A 13,749-nucleotide genomic window follows, 5' to 3' on the forward strand; every position below is an offset into this window, starting at 1 on the left:
CTGTAGACACCCAAATGTGTCTCCCCAAAACCAAACCCAATGATGAATATTTTTCACGTCATTTGATTATCGAACGAAGTGAAAGTGTGAAAATTCTAGTAATGCGGTTGTTTTTATTAAAACTCCTTTCTGTTTTCGAAAATCTACTCTATTTATGAAAATAGCAAGTCCAATTTAGTTTGGTCCATGATAAGGGTCCAATAATAGTGTAGTTGGATTGGGCTCGAAAAGAGCTTTCCAACGATATATTATAAGCCCGATTCCGATGAATAATGAGGAAGTTATGGCCAAAATACTAAATTGGGCCCGAAATGATTTTTATATGCGGCCCAATGATTTAGAGGAGGGCCTAATATTAATCATTCCTAAAGTTATTAGAATTAACTTCAGTCTTCTAGAATAGTCTAGAAGGTTCTTTTAAATCTTAATGGAATTAGGATTGATAATTAGATTTTAAAGAGTTTTATTTGGAATAAAATAAGTATTTCATGATAAATCTGATTTTAATTTATAAACGCGGAGTTTACTACTTAATCGTATTAAGAAGGGGATTCCGCGTGCAAAGCGTGTTTTATCTACTAATCAGCGCCAAACGACAAGGTTGTCGCCATTAGCGCTAGATTCTGTCGTTCGCGACAGGAGCCAGTTTTATTCCTTATCGAACTCGATCTATTTTCTATCATTTTCAGACTGTTTTTCTATAAATAGGGTCCTTGACCTCCGTTTTCAAATCATCCAGAATCATCAACAATCACCTAGAATTCTCTTATTCTCTCTCTCTCTTAAGCATTAGCTTATTCTTTTCTCTCTTTCTTTCTAGCTAGCCTTTTCAAAATACACCATACCGCATTCATTAGTTCTAGACACACCTAGCCAAGCTCGAAGTTGCATTCGTCCTAGACGTGAAAGGTTGATAATTTTTTAGGGCTTGGTCCCAAATCCTATTTCAATTCTTTGATTAGATTTATTGTTTAATATTTTATTGAAGTTTACTAACGAGTGTATTTTGTTATAAGAAAGAGGTACGAGGCATCAAAGTGAGTAATTTTATTACTCTATTCTTTAAGAAAGCATGCTTACATTTTATTAATTCCTAGTGTCATGTTAGGATGTTATTATTGCTTCCTAGTATCATGTTAAGGGTGCTTCCTATGCTTTCTAATATCATATCAATATCATGTTAGTATCATGTTAGGGCTAAAGCTTTGATCTTTAATGTTTAGTGACATGCTAGGATTTGTTATTAATCTTGTTAGTATCATGCCTAGGATCTTGCTATTAATATTAAGCTTTATCGTTAATATAATGATTGTTGGATTTATGATTAATATCATGTTGCTTGATATATGTTGTTGTTATTGCTTGATCACGCCTTTTCTGCAGGATTAAAGGGAATTTGTACTTGAAATCACGCCTAATAAGATAATTAATAATTTGGTTTAGGCTAATATGATTTTAGTTCAAGTGATCGCCAATAATAGATTTATTTGTGTATTAATTTTCAACCAACATAGATTAAGCAGGTTTAAGGTTAACCTAATGATTGCATGAATATGAGAAGAATAAAGTAGAGGCCTATTTTATAAGGCGGGTTCTTTCTCTTTTAGATTGGATTCGTACCTTCATCCCCGAATATCCAGTCATGGTTCCAGACCACTATGGAGTTAGCGATCTCTAGGATCGTGCAGGGGTATAACCTTCACCCTGTGAACGGTTACAAGTTCCTACAACTTGTTGGCGACTCTTTTGCTCTTTTTTCCTTCCCTTGGGATGCCACCATGCTTAAGTGTATGATCACAGTGGGGTTCAAGTTTGGAATGCTTGAATTATTCCCTACAATACTACAATATTTACTAATTATTAATAAGTTAACTATTTTCTTTATGTACATACCAATTATATAAAATTACTTTCTAAGCTTTATATTCGTCTCATCTAAACTTTGCTACAAATAATTTGTAATACTTGAACATTAAAACCTCTACTTTCGACTCGATAAAAAAATGATACATGAATGACTTGATATAGACCCAAAAATAAGGTAAAAACTCAATAATAACTCTAGTTTAAAAATAACCTTATTTGGATATGTATGGGTAAACTCGATTAAAATTCAGCCAAACACAGAAAGGAATTGAATCGAAATTGACCAATTAATGAATCATAGGATCAACCTTATCTTAATCAAATCGAACTTAACCGAACCGAAATCATCCAAACCGAAATCAACCCGACCCGAAATTAACCCGATTAAATCCGTTTTGAACCCGATCTGAATTTATCCGAACCAAACATGAACCGATCTGGAGTTGACCCGACCCATAACCGACCCGGACTTGACAGACCGTGACCCGAATTTGACTCGACCCGATCCAATCCGAGTTAAAAGAATAATTTTGACCCGAACATATCTGACTCGAACAGACCCGACCCGAATAGACCCGACCCAAACTCCATCCGGTTATTCGAATTGACACCTCTAGGTCTACCACTAGTACTAAAACACGAGTAAGTATTATCCACTATCAGGTATGGGTCCTTCTACCCAATACCACAATATAAAATTATTTATTTTTTCTTTTCCTTTTTTTCCCTTTCCTCTTCATCTTCTATCTCTCTTAAACCCTTTCTCCACCTTCATGGATAGCTCCCATTGCCGGCCAAACCTCCGCCCACCACGCCTTCACCTCCAACAGCAAGAAACCCACCCCACCAGCTACTATCTTGGTCGAAATCCAAAAATACGCAACTACCTCAATTAAAAATCACCGGAAACCACCCAAAAAACATAACCCAAAAACGAGAGACACAAACTTATGGCTCTAGCCATTAAAAACGATGAGTTCTATGCTGGAAATCGTCTGAGTTTGGCCGAAATTGACGACGGTAATTGTTTATCGGTGCTCAGTTATTATTAATTTATATATTGTTATTATTGGTATGTATACTGTTATTCTTGATTTGTATATTGTTTTATAGTGTTGAATACTGTTATTGAGAGAAAAGAGACTACATTTTTACAACATGAGTAAGTAATACGTGAAGTTACATTTTTGCCTCTGGTATGGGCCTAACGAGCATAGTGGTCTATCACTACTCACTAAAACACCCTTCTTTCTCACTAGTTGTGAGTGCACCCGCGACGCGGGTGCCCTCTCAATTTTGCGATATTTAATGTGTAGTAAAAAACGTGTAGATTGTTATTAGTAATATGTTATATAGTTTAATTACAAGGGTAATGTGGATATATGAAATTACATAATGTTGAAACTATAAGATAAATGAAAGTTACAAAGTGCATGTTGAAGGGACATTGAGTGTAATTAGTATTTGTCGGTTTTGAAGACGGGGATAATTTAGTATCCCGGCTAGTAAAACCTCCTTTGGAAATAAATCAAATAATGGAAGAGCTTGTGTTGTTAATGTTGTGTAATCAAACTGAGGGCCTGTTCTCATACGTTTATTTTCAGTTCAGTTTAGTTCAGCTCCAATCAGTTCAGTTTAGTTCAGTTCAGTTCAGTTCAGTTTATGTCTAATGATATTGCTAATGATATAAAGTCAGATTTCATTCTTTTACGCTCTTATTACAACGACGATAATAATAATAATGATAATGATGATGATGATGATGATGATGATGATAATGATAATGATAATGATAATAATAATAATGATAATAATAATAATAATAATAATAATAATAATAATAACATTTAATAACAATTAATAATAATAATAATAACATTTAATAATAATAATAATAATAATAATAACATTTAATAATAATAATAATAATAATAATAATAATAATAATAATAATAATAATAATATTGATACAATTCATTGTTCAAATGGTTATATTTTTTTGATTCACATTTTTACTGTTAAACTCATTGACAAAATGAGAGTACTACACAACTTAAACTAATTTTCATAATCGGTTAGTTCTTCGTCTTCTTCTTGTCCATCAAACTGCTCCATTACCTCGGCATTCCTCTGAACTGACTCCCATATTTGATTAGTTATTTCTTGTCGTACAATATCCATAGCTACTTTTCTGTCAGTATCGTACATAGTATGATCTTCTGTTCGCCTCCATGACTTCAACTTGGTGCGTGAATGGAATCCCTAGTTCTTGTAAACGAATAACATTGTGTAGAGTACAACAAGCAACGATTATTTGCAACTGAAAACGTAATTCCATTTGTGGCATTGATTTAGGTTGTAGAACCTTCCACCTATTTTTCAGAATCGCAAACATCCGCTCAATTACATTTTTGACAAGATGAGTGTAGGTAATTGAAATGCTCAAACATTCCTTGTGGAGGACTTGTCCTCCTGAAATCAGGCAAATGATACCTCAAATCACGTCCTGTATGTGGACTCAAGTACCCGTGTTTATTAGGATACGCTGAATCGACTACATAGTATTTACCTGTGCAATATCCTTAATGTTAGTTTACAAAACTAATGGATTTTCCCATTTTATTCATGAAAATGTCATTTAGTTTGTACCAGGCGGTGGGTGAGGGAATCCCATTCTTGCATCCCCTAAACTTTGCTTCCAAACGGTGTTATCATGTGCACTGCCTTCGTAGCCTACGTTGAGGTGAGTAAACAACATGTTATGTGAACACACTGCCATCACATTTCATGATTTGCCCCCTTTTCGATCTCTGTAGGCCTTGGCCACATCATCGGCAACAACCGCATGTATAAGGGTACCATCAATGGCACCAATACAATCCTAAGAACAAAAGTTAACATGTTCATTACATGGACACTAATCATCTTGTAAATTTAACGTGAATGAGTACCTTAAAGAAAGGCCAGTATTTATTGTTGTTTTGAATTTCAGGAGGTGTTTCATTCAAACTTTGATGTGGTCGAATTATTTGAGTTGACAATGTCTGCAATGCCTCTAACACTTTGTGGAAATACCTCGAAATAGTACATACCCCATGTTGAAATCTTTCAGCATCATCACGAACGGAAGCAGGTTTGGCAAGCATGTATAAACCTATCCCAAGTTTCTCTTCAATGTGTATATGTTTACCACTACCATCCGTCAACAATTGTTGTGCTCTGAGGACATTAGCAAGGCTTATAAAAATGTCTCTACTTAGCCGAAGTTGCTCTTTGCACAAATTATGATGCCCTGTCAGCATCCTATGAATCCATTGACTCCCCGTTTCCCCACCAACATGTATAGGTATCCGTTCAACTTGGGACGTCAATCTCCGTAGCTCATGCAATGCTATACGTGTCAAACTTTCTTGCACCAACTCATTATCCATTCTACATAACCACCAAAACATTTAACGCAAATTACTTTAGACGACCTTTAAATAAAAAACAATAAACAAAATTGGATACATAATGGTCATAAAAGCTGATATAAACACACTCAAAAGGAATTATTTAAACGAAATCATCCGAACATATTACAACAACATATGTTGTAACTAAAATCCATAATGAAAATCTGATCAGAAACATAAAAGCCACCAGAAAGTCACACAATTCCAGCCTAACATACTAGTTGTCATACATCAAGACATCTTCAGATATCAATGAACTGAAAGAGGTGTCTGGCTTGTACGCATTATCTGGAAGCTTACAATGCTTCCTGATGAAGTGAAGTCTCCCTGCATCAGAACGCAAAGCGGTGAAAAGATCAATGGCACCGGGAGTTTTGCGAAAGCTATCAAGAATATCTACTGCAAAGGCTTCCCCGTACTGTGTTACAATCCCCATGGACTCCAAGATACTGAGAACTTCATCAAAAGCATTTTTGGGTTTAGAAAATTGACTCAAAGAGGATCGCCTCAGTACATCAAGACACGTATCAATATCCTCTTCCCTAGACTTTTTACCAGAAATCCTAGAGGCTATCAATGCTTTTACGCTTTTTTGAGTCACTTCGTGCAACACAATGCTGGATGGCAATGTTGGGGGTTTCATCTCCCTGAACATCATCAGAGTCACCTGATCCTTCATCTTCAACTTCAACAACATCTTCCTTTTGATTCACCCCAAGTGAAGCAGGTGTAAAACATAAATCACCAGTTGAATAATTACCTTGTAGAATCCTATTCCATTCTTGCTCATTCTCGAATGGAGTCCTAAGAAGGGTCCTTCCGTTGGCTTTATATTTCTGAAAAAGGATACCGTTTCAAAGAGTTGCATTAGTTGAAAGAGAAAAATATATGTCTACATTATAGAAATTTAAAAGGGAAGAATACTTAACAAGTACCTTGGAAAAGGCTAGCCACTTTTCTGATTCAAGATTAACTTGAGGGCAATTATTCTTCCATCCAATACCGGTCCATCTCTTTAATTCGTTCCAAGCTTTGTGTTTTTCTTTCATATTCGAGAACCAATTCTTAACAAAAACGGCTGAAAATGACTTTCCTGTTCGGGTGTTTAAAATATTTGCAATATTATCCCAATCAACATTCCCACCAGCTGGGGAGACATGATCCGGCAGGATTCCCAAAAGTATGGTCACAATATCCGGAGTAAATGATGCCCGTTTGGTACTCATTGCAAACCAGATATGGCTAAACATCAACCAAAGTAACAACATAAACATTACACCACAAACCATGCCTCAACTTCAATTCAATTCTTTCACTACCTAATTACCAATTACTTCAATCAATTCTTTCACAGCCAAATTGAATAATAAAAACCCAAAAAAAAAAAATTACACCAATCAATTCTTTCACAGCCAAATTGAATAATAAAAACCCAAAAAAAAAAAAATTACACCAATCAATTCTTTCACAGCCAAATTGAATAATAAAAACCCAAAAAAAAAATTACACCAATCAATTCTTTCACAACCAAATTGAGTAATAAAAACCCAAAAAAAAAATTAATTTCAATTCAATTCTTTCACTACCCAATTACCAATTACTTCATCATCACAACAAATTCAATTTGCTCAAATCATGTGATCATAGCCAACCAGAAAATATTATCATACTTACGACATCAACACAACAAATTCAATTTGCAATTCTCAATGAATTCATCAACATAACAAATCCAATTAGAAATCAACATAACAAATTCAATTTAGCACCAAAGCTTTACTTGGTTTATGCTGGGAATGAGTTTCCCTGCGAAGTACGGAGTACTTGTATTAGGTAAACAATTAGCTAATTTCGTCCTATACACAGCAACATTAGACTTCATTATTTTAATTCAAGTCTTCAATAAATCAATTCATACTAAAATTCGTAATGTACTGTAAACTGTAGAGGAAAGAATTGAATTATAAAAACTTCACAAAAAGCAGAGGAAAGAAACGAACCTTAGCTTGGACACCTCCGGGTGGCAGAACAACCGCCGATAACACCTCTCAGCCGCCTGGGCACCGCTGATCTGGTGGACTACGGGAGGAAGGAGAAAAGGGAAGGAAGGTGCGTGGCTGCGTGCTGTGGGAAGAAAGCTTCTTTGAGGTTTTTTTCCATTGCTTGGGAAGATAGCTGTTGTTTTAATTGCTATAATGAATGCAGCAGTTGGGGTGTTCATCTGTTTAATTTCGCTCAGCTCCAATTTAATTTTTTTTTTCCAAAGTGTTTTGTGTTTTTAAAATATTTTGGGGTTTCATGTTTTTAATATATTTTCCATAAATATTTTAGTTATATAGTATTTTTTTTTCTTAAATATTTTAATATGTATGCTTGTATATACACATATGTACAATAATAAATAATCAAAGATCACTAATCCGTAGTTAAAAATCAATAATTTATAAGTTCAGTTCAGTTCAGTTCAGTTCAGTTCAGTTCAGCTGAGTTCAGTCTATGAGAACAGGCCCTAAGGAATTAAGGTGAATGTTATCAAATATATTAGCTTAATTTATTGTTTTAATTATTAAATGCTAAAGTAATAGAATATTGTATTATGTATCAAAAGTCCAAAAGCTATTTTTCATTGGTCATGCACTTTTTTTTTCTTAACATGATTTATTAGGCTTGATGTAAAGTTTTTATTTTGATAAGAATCAGTGTGATTTTGTAGTCTAATGAAAACAAAAAAGATTTGGATAGGAACTTAGCCTAACCTAAAGAGGGAAAATTTAAACTATTCAAATAAGTGTACAAATGTAGCCCAAAAAACAATTTGAAATTGCATTTGTATTCCTTGTTTGCACACTCCCTCAATTTTGCGAAATTAAATTTGTAGTAAATAGTGTGTCGATTTATATTAGTAATGTTCGTGCTATGTAACAATAGTACAAATTGTATTATTATTGTTGTTTAATGAAACCAAAATATATCAATGCGAAAAGTACCTTTACCCTGATCCTTTATTACATACTAAAGATGGTACTCTAAAGAGTTCTTCATCTATCTCTTTCTATTTCCTAATAAGTTAGAAGCCCCTCACGGATTTTATTTCTACATCTCTCATTGCTAGCTAAGTTCTCTCCATTTGCCTCCTTAATATATAGATTCTAACTTTCTTCCACAATTAAACACTAAGAATGGTTTTTGAAGTTCTTCTCACCTATTCCTTCATCTATTTCCCTAAAACATCTCTCTTTCAGCTCCCCCCTCTTTCTCATTATCACTTATTTTCTCTCTTCCTTCTATCTTCCCCTTGGCCTTGTCCCCTTGCTCTCTCTTATTTTTAATGAATTCGAAAACTATAGGTCGCATTGGCCGCCCTCTTACTTAATCCTTCCTTTATTAGCCTAAACACTTTCACTCACTTTCTTTACTTTCTTTCTTTCTTTCCTATGTCTTCTTAATTGTACATATTCCCTCCTCTTAAAAACTTTGAAAATTATTATAGGTTGCACTTGCTCCTTTTTCCCTAGCCCTTCTTCCTCTATTTCCCCCCTGGTCCCTCTATCTCCCTATTTCCATCTTTCTTCCGACCTCCCTTTCTCGCTTTTCTTCTCTCCTGACCCTTTTTCCTCTCCAACTCCTTTTTTATCACTATATCTCTCTTGGCCACTTTCTCTCTTTTTTGCTTAATTTCTTATTCTTACGACCTAGTTCTATCTCTTTTGGCTTTTTTCTCTTTCTCTTTATCTTACTCTATTTTTTTCTCAGCCCTTCCCTTTTTCTTTCTGTCTCTTCTCCTAGCCCCTGTTTCTTTCTCTCTCTCTATCTCTCTCTTTTTTCCCATCTCCTTCCTAGCCTTTCTTTTTCTCTCAGTTTGTTTCTTGCCCCCTCTCTCTTAGCCCTTTTCCTTTCCCGACATTACCTCTACTCTTTTGGCATGCTCTGTCTCTCTCTCTCTCTCTTTCAATCTACCATTTATATTTTCCATGGATCCTTCTTCTTTTTCTTTAGGCATTTTTTTCCTGATTTGATTTCACCTATCTCTCCTGGCCCCTCTCTATCTCCCATCCTACTTCTTTCTCTATCTATCTCTCCCTTCCTCTTCTTTCTTCCTTTATGTCTTCATCTCTCCTTTATTACTCTATCCTACTCACCATGCTTTGCTTCCCCTTCCCCGTTTCCTTTTCTCTAAAGCTATATATTATACTATGGCATTACAAAAAAAAAAAAAAAGAAAAAAAAGGTGAATTTTAATGTGTTATAATGACATTAATTGGTAGTATAAGGTGGGCTAACCATTATTAATGATGTAAGTAGTCATTAGTTTAACGTAGTTATTGGTAACTTGCTTATAAATGAGAGATTATGCCTCATGCATTTAGACAATTAATTTTGTTTTAACATGTTGTCATGTAGCTATATATATAGTTAGAATTACATATCTATGCAAACTAAACGGCTTATATACATTCCTAATAAAGAATGCTAATTATTAAATACGCTATCGAATTCCACATTACATTATAGAAGGGAAAAAAGGGAAAAATTCCACATTTACACTCAAAGTTAATTGCATTAGTTCAATAATAAATTACAAAAATCAACACAAATCATTAATTATATACATTAAGAATGATCTCTTAAAATGCTTCTCACCTCTTTCATCATCTATTGCTCTAAAACCTCTCTTTCTCTCTTTCCCTTTACCCCTTGCCTACACCTTGTCTCATTACTCCTTTTTTTTAATGACTTTGAAATTTAAGGGTTGCAATTGCCCCTTTTGCACCGGACCTTTCCCTTTCTCCCACCAGCCCCTCTATTTCTCCTTACTTATCCTTATTATCTTCCTCTTTTTCTGGCCTTCCTCTATCTTTCTCTCCTGACAATTTTCTCTTTCCCAACCCACCTATCTCTATGTCACTTTATCTTTCTCTCTCCCGAGCCCTCTTACTCTATTTCTCTTGTTTTTTTCCTCTTCTAATCGTTGTCTTTCTCTCTTGTCCCTTTTTTTTTCTCTCTTCCTCTTTCTATCTCAATTTTTTTTTTCTAACCCCTATTTGTCCTTTTTTCTTCTCCGACTCCTCCCCTGATCCCTTTTCCTATCAATCTCTATTGCTCCCGAATCTCGACCCTTCTCCTTTTCCGGCATGCTCTTTCCTCTTCTAGCCTTCCCTTCCTCTATTTAGGCTTGCCCTTTCTCACTCTTCCGATCCCTCTTTCCCTTGGCCTCTTTCTCTGTCCTAGCTCTTTTCTCAGTGTAGACACCCAAATGTGTCTCCCCAAAACCAAACCCAGTGATGAATAATTTTCACGTCATTTGATTATCGAACAAAGTGAAAGTGTGAAAAGTCTAGTGATGCGGTTGTTTTTATTAAAACTCCTTCTTCCTGTTTTCAAAAATGTACTCTATTTATGAAAATAGTCAGTCCAATTTAGTTTGGTCCATGATAAGGGTCCAATAATTGTGTAGTTGGATTGGGCTCGAAAAGAGCTTTCCAACGATATATTATAAGCCCAATTCCGATGAACAATGAGGAAGTTATGGCCAAAATACAAAGTTGGGCCCGAAATGAATTTTATATGCGGCCCAATGATCTAGAGGAGGGCCTATTATTAATTATTATTCCTAAAGTTATTAGGATTGACTTTATTCTTCTAGAATAATCTAGAAGGTTCTTTTAAATCCTAATGAAATTAGGATTGATAATTATATTTTGAAGAGTTTATTTGGAATAAAATAAGTGCTTTATGATAAATATGATTTTAATGAATATACGCAGAGTTTACTACTTAATCGTATTAAGAAGAGGATTCCGTGTGCATATTATTTCGCGTTTATTTGATTATTAATTATTAATCCCTCTTGTTGATCTAAATAAGAGGGCCTATTATTAATTATTAATCCCTCTTGTTAATCTGATATATAGAATTAAGAAGGACAATAATCCCTCTTATTTATATATGTTTCTCTTTTTCTGTCTTTACTAGTTTAATGTTCATTGAATTTTGTGGCAATTTCTTGGTTTGAATGTCATTAATTCTATATATCCATTAAAGATATTACAACTTGTGTATTATTGTTTAATTACAAATAAATACAACAATATATAGAATGATTGCATCATCATGTGCATAGATACCCGTTCAAGGCTTTCTCATTAGGAGAAAGTCTTGAATAGTCCCCGGTTGGAACTGTTCTTGAATGTTTACTCTCACTTAGGTGGTGAATGTATGTCTTCTTTTCGATTTTAAGGAACATCTTGGCTTACCATTTCCTGACCATGTTTTCTGGGTACATATGTGGGTAAGTAATTATCTACATCGTGTACTTGGAGAAGTAGGGGGAAATGCTGCCGGATTTTTCTTAAAATTGGAAAGTTGACATACATTCACTAGTGAGAGTAGACATTCAAGGATGGGTTAGGTTGGAGTGATAAGGATACTTTGGGAACATGCATTTTTTCACTATATGAATGGTAAATTCACGGTGTGTACTTGAAATTGATTTACATAAAATATATAGCAATTATACATTATTCATAATATGTTGCTATATATGTTTAGATACAATTTACTAGATGGAGAAGGATCGTGGTTGGATGTTTGGTAGACTTGATACATTGGAATTTTGGAATGGGGTTCAAGAGTTTTACGAGAGGGCTTTATCTTATCAACGCAAAATGGGTGACGAAGGCCTTTATTGTCCTTGTGTTGATTGTAATAATGTGAAGGTGGTCAACAGTGTTGAAATCATTAGAGATCATGTATTTTGTCGTGGGTTTAGGCTTAAATACCATGTGTGGATTTGGCGCGGTGAAGATGGAGAGTACAGTAGGGATCTTGATGGGAATGATGTGCACGATAGAAGCAACGAGATTCATGTGGACGAGGAATACGAAAATGATGAATATATGCTTGATGGAGCTGAGGATGATCAGGTGGATGAGGTCGAGGATGAAGACGTGGATGAGATTTCAATTTGTAGACACCTAAATCTTGGTAACATAGAAATGTTATGAGAAAGAAATAGGTCATTTGGTAAGAAATGTAGAAAATGACCGAATTAGAAGTCATATAGGCCATATTTGGGCCATTTTGAGTAAAATGGGTCTTAAAACTCAATAAAATGCACTTTTAATGTGATTTCAAGCCTTAGACACCTAAAACTAGGTAACATAGAAATGTTATGAGAAAGAAATAGGCCATTGATAAGAAATGTAGAAAATGGGCAAAGTAGAAGACATAGGCCATATTTAGTCTATTTTGAGTAAAATGCGTCTTACAACTTAGTCAAATGATCTTTTAATGTGATTTCAAGCCTTAAACACCTACAACTAGATAACATTGACATGTTATGAGAAATAAATAGGTCATTTTATAAGAAATGTAGAAAATGGGCAAAGTAGAAGTCATATAGGCCATATTTGGGCCATTTTGAGTAAAATGCGTCCTAAAACTCAATAAAATGTACTTTTAATGTGATTTCAAGCCTTAGACACCTAAAACTAGGTAAAATTGACATTTTATTAGAAAGAAATAGGTCATACATGCATAATGTTTAACCTAAGTAATTAATTCTAACATAATTTTTATGTATTCCAAGTTTTGCAAGGTACAAAAGGAAGATCCGTTGACAAGCAAGGAACTTAATGAAGTTCGAGACATGTTGACGTCTTTCCTCACCTTTAATTTGTAAATTTCACTTCTATTTGAAATTATATTTTGTTAACTTTTTAACTACATTATTAAATAATAAATAATATTGTTTGTATATATGCATATGACACTTTTTTATTGTATTGCATTTGGGATTATTAATATCTATAATATATGTATCATTATTGTTCGTTGTTATTTCAATTTAGATATTATTATAATTATTATTAATAATTATATAATAATACAGAATTAACAATTATTACAAGGTTTCTGAAAATTTAAAAGGTTTATTAAAGGGTTTATTATATTATTATTATTGATAATTATAAAATATTGTAGCAAATAAAAAATACCTTATATGCCACCGGTTAACCGGTGGCTTTACTCTTCAAAACAAAAAAAAAAAAAAAAAAAAAAAAAAAAAAAAAAAAAAAATTGGCGGGGAAGGTTATTCCCACCGGTTAACCGGTGGGATTTCTCCTTATTCCCACCGGTTAATTGGTGGCTTTTTGATGGGTTATTCCCGCCCCTCAAATGCCCACCGGTTCAAAAACGGTGGCAAATGGGGGGTCTGAACCGGTGGGGATCACTGTTTTCACCTAGTGAGTTTTCTCCTCGAGTCTTCACGCCGAGTCTAATTAATCAGTTTATTAACCAGTTTAATCAGTTTATTAATGGCAGAAGCCATGTTTAGTCCTTAATTGAGTCTAAGCACATAGTCCCATGGTCTTACACAAGAGTCAAAGCATGTCACTTTCACTCACTATTAAGGCACACACTTTAT

General features: G+C 34.3%; 2 protein-coding genes across 2 annotated transcripts; both read right to left on the reverse strand.

Annotated features, from left to right (window-relative positions):
• Positions 1 to 4,651: 4,651 nt before the first annotated feature.
• On the reverse strand, positions 4,652 to 5,757 carry LOC145619745 (uncharacterized). The gene is made up of 3 exons (XM_081674443.1): positions 5,552 to 5,757; positions 4,818 to 5,298; positions 4,652 to 4,747 (listed from the first exon to the last, which is right to left on the reverse strand). The coding sequence occupies exons 1-3, from the start codon at positions 5,755 to 5,757 to the stop codon at positions 4,652 to 4,654; spliced, it is 783 nt and encodes a 260-aa protein (XP_081530569.1).
• LOC145621454 (uncharacterized) lies at positions 5,393 to 10,886 on the reverse strand. Its single transcript, XM_081676182.1, has 3 exons — positions 7,322 to 10,886; positions 6,257 to 6,563; positions 5,393 to 6,157 (listed from the first exon to the last, which is right to left on the reverse strand). Exons 1-3 carry the CDS (start codon positions 7,540 to 7,542, stop codon positions 5,885 to 5,887), a joined length of 801 nt encoding a protein of 266 aa, XP_081532308.1. The 5' UTR covers positions 7,543 to 10,886; the 3' UTR covers positions 5,393 to 5,884.
• Positions 10,887 to 13,749: the final 2,863 nt, after the last annotated feature.

This window comes from Chenopodium album, chromosome 27 (assembly GCF_948465745.1).
Source record: "Chenopodium album chromosome 27, dcCheAlbu1.1, whole genome shotgun sequence".
In the NCBI taxonomy this organism is placed as follows: Eukaryota; Viridiplantae; Streptophyta; class Magnoliopsida; order Caryophyllales; family Amaranthaceae; genus Chenopodium; species Chenopodium album.

Bases quoted from the DNA above. Each gene is read 5' to 3' on its own strand.
- LOC145619745 (XM_081674443.1), bottom strand. From the start codon at position 5,757: ATGGGGATTGTAACACAGTACGGGGAAGCCTTTGCAGTAGATATTCTT. The intron at 5,299-5,551 runs GTATGACAACTA...GTGGTTATGTAG, and splicing joins ATATCTGAAGATGTCTTGAT to AATGGATAATGAGTTGGTGC. The intron at 4,748-4,817 runs GTACTCATTCAC...TTTTGTTCTTAG, and splicing joins AATACTGGCCTTTCTTTAAG to GATTGTATTGGTGCCATTGA.
- LOC145621454 (XM_081676182.1), bottom strand. From the start codon at position 7,542: ATGAACACCCCAACTGCTGCATTCATTATAGCAATTAAAACAACAGCT. The intron at 6,564-7,321 runs GTTCGTTTCTTT...GTTGATGTTTAG, and splicing joins CCGGAGGTGTCCAAGCTAAG to CCATATCTGGTTTGCAATGA. The intron at 6,158-6,256 runs GTACTTGTTAAG...ATCCTTTTTCAG, and splicing joins AGTGGCTAGCCTTTTCCAAG to AAATATAAAGCCAACGGAAG.